The 22,153-nt window shown below is 47.4% G+C and overlaps 1 protein-coding gene across 3 annotated transcripts in view; it reads right to left on the bottom strand.

Moving 5' to 3' along the window:
* ETS1 (ETS proto-oncogene 1, transcription factor) overlaps positions 1–22,153 on the bottom strand; it is a 126,879-nt gene that overhangs the window by 10,008 nt on the left and 94,718 nt on the right. For 2 of the 3 annotated variants that reach the window (XM_012929256.2, XM_004593287.2), the window contains 5 exons: positions 18,715–18,834; positions 17,033–17,233; positions 13,966–14,043; positions 12,442–12,690; positions 7,793–8,053 (listed from right to left, as the gene is read on the bottom strand). In XM_012929256.2, coding sequence (XP_012784710.2) covers positions 7,793–8,053; positions 12,442–12,690; positions 13,966–14,043; positions 17,033–17,233; positions 18,715–18,834 — 909 coding nt within the window. The remainder of the gene's footprint in view (positions 1–7,792; positions 8,054–12,441; positions 12,691–13,965; positions 14,044–17,032; positions 17,234–18,714; positions 18,835–22,153) is intronic. The other variant, XM_036497213.2, reaches the window with a different exon arrangement.

The raw sequence follows: 22,153 nt of genomic DNA, 5'->3' as shown, positions 1-22,153 counted from the left end.
CAGACTATGAGCACAGTGTCCCTGCATTTTAAGTTTCAGAGAAACCACTAGTTAGGGACCCAAGGAAACTTCAAAAATAAAGTACATGGGGAAATAGAATTAAAAGACAAGTTTACCTTGGTGCGAAAACTGTTTTGAAATGTTTGCAGGTTTTTTTTTTCATAACATATATTTTCCATGAAGTTTTTGAGGATTCCTTGCTACACAGGTGGATTTCAAAAAAATCTTTTTTTAAGCAAAACAACTTTAAATTTCATGTCCCATATACATTTTGAGATACACTCAGAATTTGAGGGCAGAGAGAGAATTAAATACTAGGCAGATTCAACAGGCTGAATTTTTCACAATACTTCTGCAAATAATTTCTGAACACCTCTGAAATACAAGGTGCTGCGTTCAGACAAGTTAACACAACAACGTACAATATTAACAACAGCATGGGAGTGATAGAACAAACTCTTTTTGTTCCACGCTAATGTGACCTGCCCACAAATCTTACGAATTAAGAACAGAGATCCTAAGCCTGAGAAGCCTTTCTGAACACCTGTAGCAAGCTCGGCTCTGAGAGTCGGCCACCTCCACAGAGCCATGCCCTATGAGCACCTCTCCAACAAAGCCAGTCCCATCCTCATGCCGGAGCTTAAACTTTCACATTCAGTCACCTTAGGAGAACTTTCACTCTCGTTATCTCTCAGGGAGAAGTGAGTCACACATAAGTGAGTTACAAGTCAACAATAGGCACTGAATTCTGGAGCCCAGCATGGGCCACCCACCAAGGACTGGAGCATGGCTGCTTCTGAGTCTTGCCTTAACCATGAGCCAGACTCATCCACCCAGTCAGCCATGCCTGTCTTGCAACCCGGGCTGCTCAGAGCTCCTTCTGCAGGAAGCAGAGTTGACCAGCTCTGCCAGGTCCACTCCAGGTCCACTCCAGTGAGGGGGAGTGCTCCAGCCAGGGGTCCAAGCCCAGGGCAGGGGACATGCAGGCCCCTACCTGTAAGGATGGAGATGCTCCTCTGGGTACCTGTGACCCAAAGATTCCCCATTAGTCTTACAAACCTTTCTTAGAACTAAACAGCGGCTAGAGGCTCCTCCTGCCCAAGCTCCCTCCTTCCAAAGATGCAACGTGACCCAAGGACTCCACCTACCTCCTCCTGCCATCCTTCTTCCTCTGTCCTTCCCAGATGCCTCGGCAACCCTGCCCATAACTTCTCATACAACTAACCACATATTGGCATCTGCTTTTCAGCACACTCAGATGGACACAATACACTTTGGGTATTTTCCCACTAATGGTTGACCTTGAGAAAAAAACTTGAAAAGCATCGCATGTCTTGAGCATGCTGTGTGGCTTTTGGCTATACTTATCCCAACAGCAACAACAACAACAAATCTCAATTCCTTCACAATACGGTGGACATAACAGAACCTTCCTGTCTATGAAAGGATCGAGCACACAGCAGAAGCTTCAGGCAGCGGGTCAAGCAGTGACCTTGACTGAGTGCATTGACCTAACCTGCTATTAACAGCCTCCTAGAACGGACTAGAATTCTATAACTGCATTGTCTCCTCAATGAACTTAAGAGTTACTCTACTAAAAAGGTTCAGAGGAGAACATGGAACAGCAGTAACAGCTCATATTCTGCACCTCCTACATACCTGGTAGGGTTAGATAAACGAACTCATTTACTTCCACAGCAAGCCTAGAGGAGAGAGGCTATTGTTGCTGCCATTTTGAAGATGAGAAAACCAAATCGGTTTGCCATAGGTCAGTGACAAGCCCAAATTCATGCTCTGCTTAAAAATCATAATTTATCAGTTAATTAATTTTATGAGATACACAGAGCTCTACCTGCTGGTTCACTCCACCAAATGCCTTCCAGACCCATGGCTGGGCCAAACTGAAACCAGAAGCTGGGAATTCAATTCAAGTTGCTATGGACCCAACAACTCCTGGAACCACCAACAGCTGCCCCCAGGGTGCACATTAGCAAGAAGCAGGACTTAAATGAGCACTCCATTATGGGGTATGGGTGTCCCCAGCATCTTAACCGCTACACCAAACATCTTTCTTCCTCCTTGCTGCCACCCCTTCTAGTTATACTCCTGATCCTATACGGTCTAGCCCCTGGATGTAATTCAGTGGGTGAGCATGAGATGGCACCTTCTGTGTGCATGAGCTGGAGTTCGTGATGGACAGGTGCTGAGGAGCTATAACATGCAGGCATCCCTTGGACAGCGGAGAGAGAGAGCTTCTCAGGCATGGAGGCATGCTCTCAGCAGTCACTGTGGGGGGGTCACGCACAGCAAAGTGTCATTCAAGGGAAGAGGCAGCAATGCTAGGACCCCAGGCTGGCTTTTCCTGTGGAGAGGGCAGTGCAGTTCCTCCAGCCCAGCATGTACTCAATGCAAGGACTTGCAAGAGATGTCTCTGAGGCTGTTTACGTTTCGCTCAACCGAAACACGTTGCTTCAAAGGACAAAAGGTAGAGCTTTAAACTGCAGACAGCATGGACTCCTCAGTCCCTACCCAATTCCATCAGCTGTAGTGAGATTTTGTTAAACAGTGGCTCCAAAAATCATATAACCCAGAGAGTCCTCCAAAATAAACAGGGGGCACAGGCTGGCACACAGAGCAGACAGGGCCCACTTGTGAGATGCCTGCTGTCCAAAGCTAGCACCCTGGTCCACTCTCAGACTCAGAGATAGTGTACAGTATATGTAATTACAAACAGACCTCGCTCTCTGCCCCAGAAACATCTCGCAAGGCATTGTTGACTGAGTCAAGACACTGAAGTGGTTCAGCCAGCTGTGGCCTTCGAAGTGCCCCAACAGCAACCAAGACCCACCACTTCCCATGCTGTTAAAAAGACAAGAAAGAAAACTTAACAAGGAGGCTGAATTCTCTGCCCATGTGATCCTTCTCTCCTGGTGGCAAACGATTAAGAAAATTGTCCCCAATGGAGAGACCAAAGCAGAAAAACAGGCTTTTCCTCTCTCCAGTTCAAATCTTTCTGAGAATTCTCCTCCCCAGAACTCCAGGAAGTTATTTTCCCATCCATATCTCCTAAGTGCATGTTAGCAACTTAAACCCTTACACCACGGAGCGCACCCAATCCATGTCCGCGTGAATCCATGACCGCCGCAGCACAGCAAGCTGGAGTCTTCCCTGGTGTTCGAGGGGCTGGGGCAGGCAGGCCAGTGAGCTGGGGCTCCAGCTAGTTTCCTGCACCTGCTAATCTCAGCAACCACTACGCTGCAGAGGGAAGACGCTCTGCTTCTGCCTTCTTCATTCCTAAGCTCTCTTCCTCTTCTCCGCCTGGGTCATGCGAGGGGTGCTGTCCACTGGGGCTGCAATAGCTGCAGTACTTGCAAGCCAGTCCTGCCCCTGTGCCCAGCCCAAGGACCTCAGAGAGGTCAACATCCCTTCCCTGGGCCTCTGCAGAACAAACACAAATTGGTCCTCCTCCACCTGAATCATCGCACAGTCTTACACCGACCAATCCCACAGGTATTCACACGCACGTTATCATGCAGAGCTTGGCTCAGCTAATGCCCCCAGACTGAAAAGCCCTATGCCAGTCCCAGCAACACAGTCACTAGGGTTTACAATAAAGTCTCCCCTCTCTCCCTTCCTTCCCATCACTCACTCACGCTCAGACCAAAAGTCTCTTTCACCGCTGTGTGTACCTGCTGTAACGGTGAGACGATTTTACAATCCTGCTTTCCTTCAGAAAACTGATTTCAGCTAATACAGCCAAATCTCAGGTTTCACTCTGAACTAAAGGGTTCTGAAGTACTTCCCTCTGCACTGAAGTTGTGTATTTTCAAAAGCTTGTTTTAACAGCAGCTTCAGGTTAATGAACCTGAAAAATCGACCATGAGCCACAACGCCAGGGTTCTGGGCTGGGCTTGGGGACTTTCTTACTGTGTTACTTGAGACTGGTACCAGAACTATCAAGGAGGCGGCAAGAAGAGAAGCTGGCTGGGCCAAAGGCAATCAATATGAGAGGACAATGCCAGCACACATATCAGATGGTCCCAACTAACTAATCTACACAACATTCTAAAACACAATTTCATTGCCTTTAATAAGCGAATGAAATAAATAAACCCATGTCACTCACACTTGCAACTCAAAAGGTGGGAATGGTCCCTGACACTGCCAAGGGCATTACCACGAGGCCCACTCAGTAATAGGTGCATGAATGATAAGAACAGGGCTCCTAATCAGTGGCCACCTCTGGCTCCACTGTAATAAGGCAGTAAAGGTGATTTGCAAGCCAGTCCAAATGCTCGCTCCACCCCTCCCCCAGGCCCCAGCCCACACACACAGTGTGAATTCATGACAAGGAGACGTGAGCACTCCTTGCACACGACCGCGATCCTCAACACCAATTCTCAGGCCTTACTGAGGAGGAGAGGCCTCTATAACTCAGGACTCAATCCAGAAGTTACCTTCTGTTCAGACTGCAACTGCAATGGCCTGAGGTCCTTCTGGGGATCTCAGTATCAACATGGGTAACATGGGGCTGAAAATCTGGTATTTTATTCTATACCTCCTGAAATGGGAAATAAACAGATCATCAATGATCTGGAAGGCATTTTGCTTAGGTCTATGAAACCTCACACTACTTCACTGTGGCCTGTGTTGTCATGAGAAGGGTTCATAATGTATCTGTAAACAAGAGAAAACAGAGCTTTCTGATTGTATCAGTTTGATAACCGTAAGCAGTTCACGGCAAGGTAAGGAGGTACATTCTGGCGGAAGCCAGCCCGGCATTTGATGTACTCAGTACTCAGCTAACAGGCAGGCTTCTCGAGCCATGTTATCTGCCCCCACATCTTGACCTAATTTAACAAGTTGCTATGGGAGCCCAGGGAGGTTTGATGCAATTCTCTTATCTCTGAAGGAAGAATATAACTGTTCAAGAGAATGTGAAGATTCAGTTTCTAACTGATTTGTACACTTGCAGCACAGTAACAAGACACCCTAGGAAGAAGTAAAATTCCTTTAGAGGTGCTACAGACAAAAACCTGGGCTCCCAGAGTGCCAGCGGGAAGATGGAAAAACCAAGCACATGTCCTTTGGGTTCAAATCAAATAACAGTGCTAATGACCTTTCGCTGCGGCCACTCACAGTGCGCATCAAGTGACTCTGAAGGGGGCAGATCAAAACGGGGGCAGAGTATGCAAAACTTGAGAGAGGAAAAATACTTGTATGAGCCATAAGGACATTACTCACAGTTGTACAATGATTGCTGCTTTCCTAAGCATTTCTCCATATTTCAGCTCTTCTTGACAGCTCTTGCATAATCAGACCACACACACACCCACCCATTGGTAGGCATGCTGCTTATGGCCTTGAATGGTATATCCCATCCTTCCTTCCATTGCTAAGGTATCTCTGAACTCAGAAGGGCCAGAGCAGAAAAGCCACCGTGAGCCACTGCTGACAGTGTGCCTTGTCAACAAATGGTGTTCACGAAGCACAGCATTGAGAAAAAAACCCACCAACATGTAGGCAGCCTTTGGGACCCCTTAAAATCCCCACCCTTGTTCAGACCACAAGCGTGAGAGCTGTACTTCAGGTGAACGCACATTCACCATGTCCTGGATCTAACCGACAGTGAGCTCTCAAGCTCTACCACCTGCTGGGCTCTGCTCTGCTCTCACAGTGCTCAGCTACCTGCTGAAATAACCACTTTGTTACAACTCAGGGTTTTTCCCACCAATGTGTAACATTTGTTTGTTTAATTAATTTGAGGTAGTTCAATTACACTATCACAGATTTGCTAGCACGAAGATAAGGATGAACACCTCTACTTCACTAAAAGTAGAAAAAGACACAAGGTCAATTTGCCTAAAATCACACAGTGGTAAGTTAGAGTCAGGAGAGGCACGGAAGACTTCTGGCTTCTCAGCTATTGTTCTCATCACCATACGAGAATGAAAAGTTCCGTCCCAGATTACAAACAGCCCATTACCTGGCCAGAGGCTTAGGGAATGGATTCGATTCAAATGACTCCTTCAGTCTGCAAGGCTCATGGTAGTCATGTTCTCTTTTCATCTGATCAGAGTACTTCACTTTCAGGAAGAGGGAAAGAAAGGAAAAGGTTGAGGGTGGGAGACAGCAAGCAAGGAAGGAAGGAAGAGAGGGAAGGAGGGAGCGAGGGAGGGAGGGGCAGATTCTATAGACAGATACCTGGAGAGCCGCAGAGGGAGTAAGATGGACATAGGAAGAGAAGGAAAAGGCTGGCAGCTACTAACCCATCTATCCAAGCCAAAGCTGACATCAAACCTAACTCAGATCTGCAGGCCCGCTTCCCCTGTGCTGCAGGAAGCCCTAGTCAGAGATGGCATCATTTTAGAACTAACTTTGCCTTTACTTTCTAATCCCAATTAGGCAGGGCTTCCACCCTGCCCCCTTCATCACTGTATCCAACTGGCATCTGCTTCTGAAAAACACCTAGAGCTATAGTTACAACAGAAGCTGACACGCTTGCATGTCCTGCAAAAGAGGTTTCATATTCTTTTCCTCATTGCAGATGTCCTTAATGGAAACAGGCAAGCTTTCCAAGAGTAACTGTTGTCCAGGGACAGGGAAGAACTGTCTTGGCAAGTTGCAAGCTCCATCATGGCAAGCCATGTTCAAGCAAAGACCATGGGAATATTGGGGAAAGACTGAAAAAAAGGGGGCCTTCAGGTTGCCTTCCTGGCCCATGCCTCTCCATACAGACTTTCCCCCGAAACAGACATCATTCCTGAGCACTCTGCAAGCAATGAGCTGCCCCAGGAGTTGTGTCAACCCCACGGAGCAGACACACTCCAGACCCGTCAAGAGGGAACACGTTTTCTAACCATAAAAAGCTGAGTCTTCCAGGAACGCAAGAGTCTCAGGTGCACCCTTCCACCAGACAAACCTGTCGGCAGAAACACAGGGCCTGCTGTTTGTCCACACGAAAGGGGCCCCGACCAGGGTGAAGGAAATTGTAAAAGACTAGCCCCACCTGAGGAAGTGAAGCATAAAATAAGCTCCACTTACAACACACCTACCAGCTGTTTAAAAAAAAATGGCCATCTCACAGAAAGCACCCAGTGAGCAAGCCAGGAGAGCTCCTGGCTGCCTTCCGGGATGCATGGCCCAGTGTTGAGTGGGAAAGGCAATACTGGGGCCAGCATTCAGCAACAAGCTCACTGCCTATAGGATCTGCTTCTCAACCCAAGCCTGAGCTCACGGCCTGTCTCTTTTCAAGGACCCTTTCTCACTCACCATTTCTCTACACCTTTAAAAACAAAACACCAAAGCGAGATACAAAGATTCCCTACATGAGCCAGGAAAGGATCTGGACAGGGCTTCCTTGAGGCACTAAGGGCCCTTCTCCCACTTGAACAGCTAGTTGAAAGTAACTGCGTCACAGAGGCTAGAGCACAACCCAGCCCTATACGCTTTGGGACAACACTGTTGCTCTTACATTTACAAAAACGTCCCAGGAGCAGGCCAGGAACCAACCCTCACTATCTGCAGCCAACTAGGCCAAGTTCCCAGCAGCTCGCCTCACCCAAGTCTGATCTCCTACCTCCCTCGCAAATCACCTCTTAGGGTGACACTGTTTGCTTCCAGAATTCAACAGCTACTCAGAAACAGACTGGCTCAAGTGACTGACAACTTCTTGGGCACTTCTTCCCATTCCCCTCCCGACCCCCACGAAAGAAGGAAGGAATGCGTCATTCAGCCTCCAGGTAGACAGCACAGTGTCTTCCACTGCCCCTGCCCTTGGAAACATGCCTACCTGTGTAGCCAGCCAGGGCAGCAGCAGGAATGACAGGCTTGTCCTTGTTGAGGTCAGCACGGTCACGCACATAGTCCTTGAAAGTGCCCTTGGGTTTGTGGTTGGGCAGGGCAGCCGGGTAGTCCTCTGAGTCGAAGCTGTCATAGGACGGCACGCGCTGCAGGCTGTTGAAGGACGACTGGCTGCTCCAGGACTGGGTGAGACGATCGCAACTATCGTAGCTCTCTACGCTCTCAAAAGAATCCTGGCCCCCGAGCTTACCTGGAGTTAAAGGAGGAGCAGGGAAGAGGACAGGGGAGGAGGGAATCAGGAAAAAACAAACCGTAAAAACCCTCTTAGGAACACAGATGGCTAATATCTGCAGGAGGAAGCTGGAGCAAGGGGCTGGTGGACACAGGTTTGGGGATTATGGGCTGAGAGGGGACTCAAACTCGGCTAGCTCCCCATAGAGACCCACACACAGCAACTCCCCTGGCTCACTATCTATCAGACACAAGCTATTCTGAGGACCTCAAGAATGCTAAAGCCAGAAATCTGAAAGATGAGAATCATGTGTTGTTATGGGAATTCTGACTGATGTATCAGAGCTGACGAGGAGATGAAGAAATTGGAGCAATGTCAGACTGAATTTTCTATTCCAGCTAAAGCCAATGAAATGATTTCAAATGGCCCAATTTGGCAAAATACTTTGGTCCTAAGGAAAAGGAAAAATTCCATTAGGTTAAAAGCAAATTGACTTTTCCTGACCTCAGAGCTAGTGTTATGTGTTTGCATTTTTCCCAAATATTATTTAAAATGAAATACATGCTCTGCCCTTATGCCTTCTGAAATCAATAGTAGTTATAAAATGCTTTTTACAAGAAATTAAAACCCACTACCACTTTTGTAAACAAACAAAAGAATATATCCTTTATCATAAGTGAAAGTTTGTATCTTAAATTGATACATCACTGGGGAAGTGCGGGCAGTAAAAAAACAGAGAGGCTGATTACAGAGTTAAGGTCCATAGCAGTGTCAGAAAGCCTTGACCCTGTGCATTGCTTAAGGCATTCTTAACTGACCACAAGATCATGCAAGTTCATTAATTTCCCAAACCAGGTTATAAACAGCTGCTAGATTGCACAATAGCTCCTGGAGAAATTTCCACTGGCAAAAATGTCATTGAGAAGGAGGATAACAACAAAAAAAAGATAGGGGGAAATAAACGCATTTAAGAGGTAAAAAAAGTTCTTGGAAATGTTTTTTATGTTCTACTTTTAGATTCTTTTCAGGCAACCTAAACTAAACCATGGGAGACTTAAGAGCCACCTTAACGCAGCAAAAGCCAAGGGGGAAAGGATGTGACAAATGTTTATACAGAAATAAATAACTCTAAGTCAAGTCTCAATTGTTCAGGGATGACTAATTATAAATGATAAATCCCAGAAGAAGATACACTTTATACAATTCCCTATTAATGTATTTCCAGTGTGTTCTTTCCTTCATAACAGTGGCAATTGGTTAAAACAATGAAATCAAACATAAACAAGTTCTCAAAACAGATTTAGATATACAGGAAAATAGGTGGCTCCCAAAATTAAGGGAAAAAAAATCCCAGATAAAATGCATTCCAGTTGAGTGTTCGTTTTGTGTGATTGTTTGCACCATTTATCCCCTCAAGTGTGATGACAGAAAGGAGGAAATACCAGCTTCATCTTATGCCTTCCTCTGCTACTCCATTCAATGAAGGGAAAGCTCCAGAAGACAAACCCAAGAGCTAAGTGGGTGTATGAGCCTGCCTACCCAGTCCACGGTCATGTTTGCATCGCTTTCTGAAAACCGCAAAAGTCGTCCCTTTCCACACATTCACATGAAAGGACTCCAGGAGAACAACCTACAACCTGAATGCCAAGCCTCTTTTCAGCAGAACAGACTTTATGACATCTCATAAAGAGGTGTTTGCTCATTCCAGCAAACTGATCTTGATGCTCATTCAACTTTTTGTGACACACACAACACTCCGAAACACTAAGAGAATGTTCCGTAAACATAAATCCCACTGAGTCACCAATATTTAGGATGTACCAATGCTTACATCTCTCTGAAATGATTCTATCTCTATCAACCATTTTTATATTTGGAAGGCAATGAGATTGGCATTTCCACAAGCCAAGTGCTTAAGTTTCCAACAGAGTATCGGCAAGCTATGGCAACCAACGGGGCCCTAACCAGGGTCTAGCAACTTCACAAACAGGAGCCAAACACAGTGCCATGGAGAGCTGCAGTTAAGAGCAGCAGGTTGCTTTCAATTCATTTCTATGTCACAAGTGAGAGCTGGGAACCCTCATGTATGAGCATTTTCTTCAAAAATGAGTTGGATGCAACTGGATTAGACACTGGGTTAGGCTATGACGCTCATGCAAGGAGCCATGTGTCCTCTAAAGGCATGCCCTGGCCAGCTTGTTTGAGAAATGGCTCAAAAAGTCCTTCCAAAGCTATCTCCTCCCGCCACACAGACCTCACAGCACTCAGAGCAATCGATGGGACAGCACTACAACAACCCACTGAACAGACCAGCACAAAGACAGTCCTCAAAGTTCACACAGGTGGAACACAGAAACACTTCGTATACTATAATGCACCATATGAATACCACGATTATCGATTATTAGCTAAGAGGAAGGCTTTCAGTCTAGATCAATCACACCAGCTCTGGCCCTTGGACTAGGTCCTTTCTGCACCACTTTGAACAGGAGGCCAACAGCTCTGCACAAATGGTCTTTTTCTCAAGGTTCTGTCTGTGGCCTGAAGGTAGAGGGAAGCAAGGACAATTGGGACAGAGAGAAATACCTCACAGTCCTCTCCAGAGGTCATTCCTGGTCTAGAGTTATTAGTTTTGGATTGGAGGGGTGGTAGGGGATAAAATCAAGAATAAAGGGAAAAAAGAGAGAGACAGACAATTACACAAATTCAAAGCCAGGCATAATTTTTAGCAACGTGACAAGAGAGCTACCTGAAGTTAGAACATGGCTGGGCCCCAAACCCACAGAGGCAGCCACACTGCACATATGTAAAGACAGCCCCGCAAGAAAGCAAGCTGTTCCAATTCTCTGAGCCACAGACGTACACAGACATACACACTTGTGTGTGTGCATATTTAAATAGCTACACACCCAAAAATAAAAGACAGAAAGGGGAAGACAGAGCGGTCCCACCCATTCCCCTCTGGTCTGAAACACAAACATGCTAGAGCCTGCAAAGGATGCCTGCAAGCTCTGAGCTGGGTGGGGGGACTTTCCCTGGAGAGGGCCTACAGGACACCCCGAGGCCTGCAAGTTGAGGTGGAGAGGGCTATGAATAGGTGTGAACATTCGAAGAAGGTGGCAACATGCAAGGCCCAGATTAGTACGGCTGATGCTTCAAAGAAAAGGGGCCAGAGCTCTCCTCCCGGAGCTTAAGAATATTAAAACCACTAGGGGTTGATCGCAGCTAAATAGTCTCCCCAAGAAGCTGTACATTCCATCTGGACAATGAGCAGCTGGACTGTGTGCTTGGCATCTGTTTGCAAGGGAAGAATCTTGATTGAATTTGAACTGTAATGCTGCAACGGGGTGGGGGGGGTCCACCGTGGGGGAGGAGCATGGGGAGGGGTGGGGGGGAATCCCAGAGCCTATGAAACTGTCACATAATGCAAAATAATTAATAAAAATAAAGAGTGGGTATCATGGAGCAGGAATGACTAGCAGCCCACCCAGCCTGACTTCTGTGACCACAGATTGGCTTTCTCCTATTCCCCCTTCCTGTGTGTAATTATTACCCATTCATTCATCAGAAGTCATCTTTCTTTCAAATTTTTAGCAACCATCTAGCTCTTCCTGGATAAACAAATCACCCTTGCAACAGACTGCACTTGTCTCGGCAGCAAAATCATTTGGACACTCCACTCGGTAGGTTGTGTCTCTGAGAGCTTCTGTCCAGATACTCCAAGTCGGGTATCTTTTACCTCTTTTGCTCTGTGTCAGTCAGCTCTTTCTTGAGGCATCTGACTTCACAATCAGGGAATATTTTATCATTATTGTAACAGTTATGTCAACAAAACTACTACTTCGGGAAGTCACTGGTTAGCTACCTCTACACCTGTTCTTTTAGCTAAATGCACTTGCACCACACTGCTGATGTCCCCAACACTCTGCTAGTTCAACATATGTATCTTCCTGAACCAAAGAAGTCACAGGAAGCTAAAGATCCCAGACTGGGTAGCAAAGGTCATCCCAGGTAACATGCCAGAAGCTGCAGCCTGACGAGAGCATACTCTGGGAAGAATCCTGGGACACATGCAACCTTGGGACTGTGTTCTCTTCAAGCTAAATACCTTCAAGGGAAATGGAAACACCTTTAAAAATAACCAAATTCAAGCACAGGCATCGGTTGGCTGTAACACTTTGATTAAGTAAGACAACTGAGTGCTTACTGTCAGACTTGAATTCTGTCACTCTATGATGATGATGATGACTTAGTTAAAACACCACAGTTGGAAGATTTGGATAGCTAAAGGTTTCAAGATGGGAAAACTGAACTTGGGAAACTGACAAAGCTAAGGGAACTGGAAGGCTCATAAAAATGGGTTGCTCTTAATGATCAAAGGCCTTCAGAGAAGCAGCATGACTTACCACGACTGGTGCGCCCCATGCACATGTTGTCCGGGGTCACAACTTCCTGTTTGATGGCAAAGTAGTCAGTCTGCAAGGTGTCAGTTTGGAGAGGGTCACGGAGGATGACTGAGGGGTATTCGTTCTCATACTTGAGAGAGAGGAGCTCCTCTGAGCTGATGGGGTGGAGGGTCTGGTAGGACTCTGTGATGAAGCTGGGCTCGGAGAACTCCGATGGAGGAACACACTGGGCATGCTCAATACCATAGCCTGGAAAACAGAGCACATGTACAGTGGGACAGCAGAGAGATGGGTCCCTTGTCCAGCAGTTCTTGGTGACCTTTACAAGGCTCTAACAAGATGGAACGAGCTGACCACCTCAGAGAAGAAAAGGCAAACATTCTAAGTCAGGAGAGCCTGGTTAAACCTTGCTACCTGCTTCAGAGCTGCAGCCCCTGACAGGAAGCCTCCCGTCTCTAAATGAATGGCCTCATCAATAAAGCAGTCTTTCCCAGGGCATTGTGATGAAAATCAAAAGGGCACCAACTGAGCTCTTAACACACAGCAATTAACATTTCTGCTGTCCCTGGAATAACAACAGTGATAAAGTAAAAAGACATAATGAAAATGAAGTTATTCAAGACTCCCTTTGAAAGGAAGACCATGCAGTAAGAACAGCCCTACACAAATTCTCTTCTGCTCTGGCCCTCTACTATGGTTAGGTGTCCTACACTAAAAAGGGAGAAGGCTTTTTGTGGATTGAAACTTGAAGGAGTATGGCACATTCTTAAAGAAGGACCTCAGAGGCAAACAGTCCTGTTCATGAGTGAAAGTGCAACAGCAGGGTCCAAGATCAACCCTGTAAAGGTCACCATAGCAAACAGGAGCAGATCAGGTCAAAGTTTAGGGCTCAGGCTATCTTCTCTTTGCATGAATTTCATGTGGAAGACATCGAAGAGCATGTAGAAACTTGCTGGTTAAAACTAACTCAACCGGGGCCAGTGTTGTGGTGTAGTGCATAAAGCTACCACCTGTGCTATTTACAACCCACAAGGACACATTTTCATGACCCAGCTGCTCCAGCTCCTATCCAGTATCAGAAGATGACCTAGGTGTTTGGGCCCCTGCCATCCACTTGGGAGACACAGATGAAGGTCCTGGCCCTTGGTTGCAGCTTGCCCCAATCATGGCTGTTGTGACCATCTGAGGACTGAATCAGCAGGTGGAAGATTTGTCCTTCCCCTCTTTTTTTCTGTAATTCTTTCAAATGAACGCATCTTTCAAGAAAAAAAGAAAGCTTAACTCTTCGGCTCAAAGCTCAACTGTTGCTAAGATTAACACACACAAGTAGACCAAGACTTTTGACATTTTGTGGGAAATCATACAGGAGGAAAAAAGGCACAAAGAAAAGTCTATGTTTAAGAAAAGCTCATTTTCCACAGGATTACCATGAAGGAGCCAGAGGTCAGCCAACAGAGGGGAGCCTTCCCGAGTGTCCCACAGGAGGGACCGTGAAGAAGGAAGAAGAGCCAGAGCTGAACTTACTGATGAAGTAATCCGAGGTGTAACGGGATTCTGCATAGGTAGGGTTGACGCCATTCACCTGATAGGGCTTGACATCCTCTGTAACAGACAGGGACAGGGATGAAACACGGAGGACGACATGTCAGTGACGCCTGACCTGAGGCAGTCTTGGATGCAAGGGCCACAATGACCTCAGCCCCTTTTCTAAGAAATCCGCATGCTCATTAACTGTGGCATCTGGTTCTCTCCTGACTGAGGCCTGGCTAAGCATGAGATCATAACAGCAGGGCGCAGATCATGATTTCAGTAGCTGCAAAGTGAGACTGAATATCTCGGAAAGAGAAATCAGTGAGTAATTCCTGAGGGCTGGGAAACAAGTCAGGCCTCTCTCCCGATGCCTCCATGCTGTGTGCACTATATGGAAGGCAGAGGCCTGATGATGGCCCACGAGGACATCAACCCTCAACTGGATTCACTCCCACGCCTTCCAGAAGCACCCTGTAATCCTTAGACAGAGGATTTCACAGACTCTGCTTCTTCTAACAGCCGTCCATTGTGTGCCTTGTGTTTTTTTGCACCACCCTCATGTTGCAAGCTCAGGCCCAGCCCAGAAGCAGGATGCTGGTAGGGTGTGCAGTGGAAGACAAGAGCACTCATATTGTGACAACAAAAAGCTGCCCAGGTGCCCACCTCCCCAGGAATGGAGAGAAGGGAAACCAGGACCAAGCAGCAGAATCTCTGATTCTCCTAGCCAGTCATCTGCTTATACTGCACTGCAAGCAATCAGGCTTGCAGTTGGCATTGCAGTACAGTAGGTGAAGTGACCACCTGTTATAGTCACAACCCTTACAAGAGTTAGCTTGAACCCTGACTGTTTTCCTTTCAATCCATCTCCCTGTTAACATGTCTTAGGAAAGCAACAGAGGGTGTCCCCAAATAGTTGGGGCCCTGACACCTTCGTGGGAGACCCAGATGGAGTTTCAGGCTCTTGGCTTCATCTTGGCCCAGGCCAGGCCCTTCTGGTCATTGGGGAAGTGAAGCAGCACCTGGAAGCACTGTGTGTATGTGTGTATGTGTGCATGTGTGTGTGTGTGCGTGTACACTCGCATGTGTGTCTTCCTTCTTTCTCTATAACTCTGTCTTTCAAATAAAACAGAAGTCAAACATAATGAGAGTGCATTGGTTTCCCCTCCCACCAAGCAATTGATTATCTGTTGAGAATAGACTGCTACGGAAGCAAGTTTATGCCTATCCCCAAAAACACAGTTCCCAGCTGAGATAAACTGACTAAATGTTGCTGTAGTCATTTATCAGATAGAAAGACCTCATGTCCCGTGGCTTCCCACCCTACCCAGAGTAGCTCTGTCATCCTGGCAGACAAAGGTTGCAGCCTGGGGACAGCTTGTCTTGGAGGGGTGCTCCTGAAGCCAGGGGATGCTGACAGCCTCCCTCAATGCGACACGGGGCAGGATGATGATGAAAAGGTGTCTGACTTCACACCAGATTGTACCCTAACTCTTCTGCACTCTCTTGACTCCTTCACAGTAAGCTAGCCCAAGCCTGCGTGCATGATGAAGCACTCCTTAGAAGTCCTCATTACAATATAGGGAATGCGGATCAGTTTTACAAAAAAGACCACGAGGAGTTTCAATTGTAACTCTCAGAGGTTACATAAAATAAAGGTTGAGGAAATGAGTGAAACAGAGGAAGTTTCCTAATCTGAACCTGACTATAGGGATGCAGCCAGGAGCACTTGCCCTTCTCCCATAGGGTTCTACAAGGGTCCATAGAGCAACACATCTTAATGCACTTTGGGAAACAAAGAGACACAGAGACAGGCCGAGACACCCCAAAACTTCCAACAGCTCCATCGTGATGCAGAGAAGGGAGCACTGTGTCTGCAGAATTCGTTTGGGTTGCACCGCCTGGCGGAGTCCGCTGCTGTGCTCAGACGCCAGCAATGAGATCAAATCTGTTAGGAGCCTGCCATATCTTCCTCTCTGTAAACAGGGCGCCGGTGTCAACACCTACATGTGGGCATGTGTGCCGTGTGCCGTTACACAGACAACATGCTCTGCTGCTCTGGGGAAGGTATGAAGCTGCCTGCCAGCCCCCAGGCACAGCAGCCACAGAGAGACCCACCTGGCTCTCAGCAGGGCTCATTGATGTTTTGTTTTTGCAACAGCAGCTCAAGAGAAGCAGCCAAGATAGCACTTGTGTGCTGGGAAGCGGTGGCTCCTGGGCCCTGCAGAGCAGTGCAAGAAGGTGCTCTACAACATGACAGCACTCACCCTGAGCTCTCTCCCTTCCCCCAGCCTCTGCGTCCAGGGCTGGAGCTGGTGACCACAGGGAAGGGTGGGCCTGGGTGAGAGAGGGCAACGGGCTTCTAGGCTTACAGTCAGCTGGAGGGCACTGCTGACTGCTGGTAACTGTCATTTATTTTAAGAAGAAATACAGAAAAATAAGTGCAAAAACACCCAAGTTTGCCGCTTGCTGCTGTTTCTATACTCAGCCAGGACTGTGGTACATGAGTCACTTGGTCCAAAAGGTTGGAAGAAGCTGGTAGGGGAGGCCGTGTCATTATAAGGTTGCGACACAGCGTCCTGATTTAACCCTGGTCTCGGCTCCAGATGGAAGAGGTGGACTGCACCAGCGCAATTCCACTCAAGTCAGTGGGCAGAAAAGTCTGCCTTGTTAATGAACCTTGAGAAGCAAAGCATTCCTGTGGACATGATCAGGTATTATTTGGCCACCAATCAAAGGAAAGTGTATTAAGATGCTTGAGAAGAAAAAAAAAATCAGCAAAAGTTATTCTAGGGCTGGCTGTGGGCACCGTTTCTCCAAATAGTGCATGGGCTTTAGATTAGGTGCTGTGTTCAGAATTCTGCACACTGAGAAACTTGTAAAAGATTAACATCCAAAACTCTGATACATAGCCAGTAGACAAAATAACTGGCCTTTACTAAACAATGGCTTAGGCACATTAACAGTAGGCACATCCTATACACCATGCATGCTGTGACAGGACACCCAAAGACAGACGTTTGGGGGATCCCACCACTGCCTACACTTGCAATGAACCACTTACCTTTCTGCAGGATCTCCAGGTGCTCCCACAGGATGTCCCCGACAAAGTCTGGGGCCAGCTCAAGAAAGCAGTCTTTACCCAGGGCACACAGAGCTGCTCCATTCATACAGAACTTCTGGAAGTCCACACCTTTCAGGCTGAACTCATTCACCGCCCACATCACCCAGTCCCGCACATGGGTCTCTGTCCACTGCCGGGGATCTAAGGGAAAAGATCAAATGAAGATCCCACAGGTCAGCATTAGGGAGGACACTGAAGAGCTCGTGTGAGCTGAAAACTAGCAAGCAGCAGCCTGGAAACGCCATCTCACTGGGCACCTTTCAGCCACAATTGCACCTGCTCCACCTTGCCAGCTAGGAAATCACTACCATTCAACAAGTAACCTAAGAGCATTGTCTGCTGTGTGCTCAAAGATTTCCTCGAATCTCTTTTCTTGCCTCCTTAATTCCATTACACTTTCCTAAAAGCCCTGGACAAAGAATAAATGGCTTCTTCAATAGCAATAATAACAGTAATATGTTTTCTAGAGATTACACAGGCCTCTCCCTGCTCCTAACTCTAAGAGTAGACTCGAAACCATTCATGGTAATTATTTTTATCTCAGTCAATCATGTTTAGTGATAACCACAGCAATTAGTGACAGTCATTCATCCAAATGGTTCTTGACAATAGCTGTACTGCCAGGTGCTTGTATTATACTGGAATCCCTACAGAGCAGGTACCATCTCAGACTCTGTTGTGAGAGTGCAATAGCGCAGACAACACACAATCTTGATACATAATGAGAGGCTTAACACAGCGACACCTGCCAATGATGGAACTTGGAAAACGTCACAGCTGCTCCAAGATTATCCCTTCATCCAGCCCACTGCCACATGACATGCTGGAAAATGCACTGGTCAGAAATGACTGTTCTGTCTTGTGATCTTAGAGAGTGCCTGGCACTGTTGTCAGCCGAGGCTGGTGGTAAATAGGCAAACGTGGGAACAGTGCTACAGACACATTCACAGAGTCCACCTGAGGTTTGGTACTGATGGGGCTGGAGGCCTCACAGCTGGCAGAACCAGCTGCTCAAAACTCAGGCTCACTCCCCTTCAAGAGGAAAGCATCCTTTCGGGTCTCAGCTGCTCATAAAATGTTCCCTGGAGAAAGCTGGTGTGTTCTCCAATCACCTTGCCCTTCTGGGTCCCTAACAAGCCCCTTTGGCTGAGAACACCTGGGCAAATCCCACCCACCAAAGTCCACGGAAGAAAAATGAGCAAACAGTCCATTCAGAAATGCAGCTCGCTGAGTTTGCTGTATTCGATGGTGGCACAGACAGCACCCAGGAAGAGTTCCCAGACTTGTCTGCAGTTCAGAATTACTTGAGGACCTTCAAAAACACCACTGGCACCAAAAGTTGAAATCTAATTGATCTGGAACAGGACCTGTGCTATGCAAATTTTCAAAGATCCAGAGGTGATTAGAATGTGCAGACAATGTGGAAACTGCCCTAAGGCCAGGGGAGCGCTGACAGGCCTAGGAGCTGGGGAAGCGGCAGCAGGTGGGTCTGTAACTACTCCTACCCGCTGCTGTGAACTCCAGCATGCTTAGGCTACCATCTGGCCCCAGACAACAGGTGTGAAAGTGAGCCTTCCTTAGGAGTCTGCCCTCAGAGTCTTTTCTCAACTATGAAAACTTACCTTTTGGGATTCCCAGTCTTTGCTGCTCTTTACTGAAACCACTGAAAGTAGCTTTCAAGGCTTGAGACATCATTTCTTTGCTACTAGGAGTTAATAGAGGGACATCTGCACATTCCATATCTGAAAGGAAAAAAAAACAACATATGAATAACAAGAATTAAATAGGTAGTTAAGCACTCACAAATCTAATAGGATGTAGATGGGCTACAGAAGACAGGCTGAGCGGAACATGGCTGTGAGATCTAATCGTAGCAGCTGGAACCTTGTACTGCAGAGTCCCAGCTCCCTACCTGTGCCCAACAACAGGTGGGGAATCTACTGGGTTAGGGGTTCTTTGGATACTGACAACATCATTTGTGGGCCACACAAAATCGCCAGCTTAAAACTTAGCCTGCCACATATTTATCAAACTCCAGTTCCACTTGCGGTTGATGAAATGATGTCACTGGCCTTATAGAGTCTGCAGCCAGGCTTTCTCCAACCCTGCTCTACACCGTGCCCCACACTGGAGCTCTTGGTTCACTTCCCCGTTCTCACTGCCAATTCCCATCGCCTGCTAATGTAGAACACGCGAGCCAGCAAGTGATAGCTCAACAAATGAGATCCCTGTCACCCATGTCAGAGACTTGAATTGAGTTGCTGGCTCCTGGCTCCTCCTGGCTTCGGCCAACCCAGCCCCAGTCCCAGCCCTTGCAAAGGAGCTATCTGTGTCTCTCACTCTGTGTGTGTTTCGTGTGAGTGAAGCTGAGAAAAAAAATTTAAGGGGCTTTCCACACAATGTGCAAGGCCCCTTACGAAAAAAAAAAAAACACAAACTCTTGCCTGTCCCCTTCATAAAAGTATTTTCATTCTTTCTGTACTCCCTGCTAGTTAATCCATTGTCTCTGCCTGTCTTTGCCACTCACTGAGGATCTTACTGTTACGATACACTTTGCCATTTATAAAAAATAACAATATTCATCCATAAAACAAGTAATTATTTTGCTTTTGCTCTGTGCAAGGAATGAGAGAAAAAGCAGCGAATAGCAAATACGATGCCCTCCCTGGCTCCCTGATTCTGCAGAAGGCCCAGCTTCTAAAGTTTTATTTTCAGAATTAACGTTCAAACACAACATCTGAGGAACAATAGAGAGGCGGCCTTCTTGATCAACTGGAATTCCAGCAAGTGGGAAAGCATCAGTGCAGGGCTCTCTTCCCAGAGACAGAATGGTCCAGGTGGGAAAGGAAGAAGTGTGGGCCCCAGAGCACCTGCATCACCCAGAAACGGTGAAAACACAGATTCTCCATCCAAATCCCACCCTCTGGGGATGCAGCCCCCAGAAATCCAGGTGATCACGATGACCACCATGTCCCCTATATAGACAACACGCTTTTCACCAAGCCGCGTAGCATCAGTGAAAGTCATGGGTTGGGTAGGGGTTTAGCTGTTTTAATATCACAAAGATGAACGCAGCTGCAGCCGAGTCTTGGAGGAGTACAGCTGCTGAGGTGAGGCTGGAAAGGGGAGCAGAGAACTGGGTAAGGAAGTGATCATTTTAGCCCAAGTAAAGTGGAAGAAGCCACTGGGAGTTTTACTGAGAACAGTTGCGTGACTACACCTTGCTTTACGAAGGTCACTGTGGCTGTTTGGTGAAGAATGATTCAGGAGGTAACTGTGAATGGACGTGTAAGGAAGGTACAGCCCCAGTTCTGGTGAGCGCTGACACGTATTTGGACCAGCAAGACAGAAGTGCACTCAGGGGTTTATGTAGGACATAACAAAGAGAGAGGCGACCAAGCCTGAAGACTGGCCAACATATCATCATTTGCTAGGGCCATGTGCACGTAACACTGAAACCTCCACCATGTCCTCTTTATCCTACAGGCCATGCTCTCAGTGTAGGCAGGCCCAGAATTCGAGCTGAAATTTAACACCTCCTCGCTTCACCTCAGGCACAATTCCCCACCAAGACATGAGCTGAGAATTTCGGCTGGCTTCCCTGTGACCAGCTGGCAGCAATACGTTCCGACTGAAGTGACTTCCAGACAGCTCCAGCTTCAGTGTGTTCCTCAAAACTGACTTAGAAAATGGCTGAGTTCCACGGTAGCTACTACAGAAGTAACCCAACGAGCCACTTCTGAACCTTGGCTAGTGACAGACAAAACAAGAAGTCCCTGGACAGACAGACTGTGCTCCTGGCTGAACGAAACAGAAACATCAAAAGGAAAGGATGACAGTTGGTGACCTCCGACAAACATGAACGTCTCCCATCACAACAGAGGTTGCTCAGAAAGCCAAGCGGAACCTTCCGTCCTGTTCCCTTTCACTGATGCTGTCAAGAAACTGCTCCAAAGCCAAGTTCTTCCTGAGGAAGCAGGAGGGGTTCACGGTAGCTGCTCCCCTAGCCCGGGGCTGACGAAGGGCACTCTGAAAGCTCCACGGAGCGGTGAATTTGAGTTGCACTGGGACATGCCCCCCACCTACCAAAAAAAAAAAAATCTAGTGGAAAAATCAACATGCCTCCAGAAAGGCTGACAAAATGATGGAAAATCCCAGAATGTTAGGGGGAAACCTGAGGGGAGGGGCACAGAATGCTGATTACATAACATCCAGCCCTACAAACAATGGAGCAATCATCAAATGAGTCAGTAAGAAACACATGAGTGCTCCCTGACCGTCCCCACTCTACCCATCCAAGAACAGCTAAGCCACAAGCCCAGAAAGGCCTTCCCTTAGAGCAGAAGTCAATTCTGCTCAGAGCAGGGGACCCTTTAGGCCACCAGAAGGTATTGCTTCTGACAGAAGGGACAAGGGCAGCACCCCCAGCTCCCAGCATAAAGCCAAACCCCCAAGTAAATCAACAAATGGTCAGGGAATTAAATTTTTCCAAATTTGGATCAGCTCTGCTCCCTTCACTCCCACCCAACACAAATCCATGAATGAACTATGTGCATGCTGTTTTGTGTGTTTGCTTCTACCAATGGATTTAGGACTCGATGAAAAGGATTCTACTGAGGACAGGAATTAGCCCAGGCAGCACATGTGGGAAACACAAGCCAGGCCCGGCAGACAAGCAGCGGTTCTGCTGCAGACTGCAAACTTAGGAGGCTCAACATGCAAACCTGGGCAGGTGTCGCGAGTGTCATAGGAAGGCCAAGGGCAACAGCAGCTTCCTGTGACTCCAGCCCGGCCGGCAGTGAGTGGGAATGCTGAGCTGACAGCTCCCAGGCCAGCTTCTGTTTCCCATCAGAGCGCCAGTATTTCCGGGTTCTCTCTTGCTCTGAGAGAAGCACATGGAATGACTTCTGCTTGTCATCTCATGGCCATCAGTCCACAGGCTGCCAGCCACAGCTGCACTGGGGCCCTCGGGCTGTGGGATTCAAGTGCTGGTAATCTTGGAATCAAGCTCACACAGCAGAACACTCAGACACTTGCCTTTGGACCTGATAAGCTCCCCAA

Source organism: Ochotona princeps, chromosome 4 (assembly GCF_030435755.1).
Source record: "Ochotona princeps isolate mOchPri1 chromosome 4, mOchPri1.hap1, whole genome shotgun sequence".
Taxonomy (NCBI): Eukaryota; Metazoa; Chordata; class Mammalia; order Lagomorpha; family Ochotonidae; genus Ochotona; species Ochotona princeps.
Note: the sequence above shows the minus strand (reverse complement) of the source record. Positions and strands in the feature narration are given on the sequence as shown.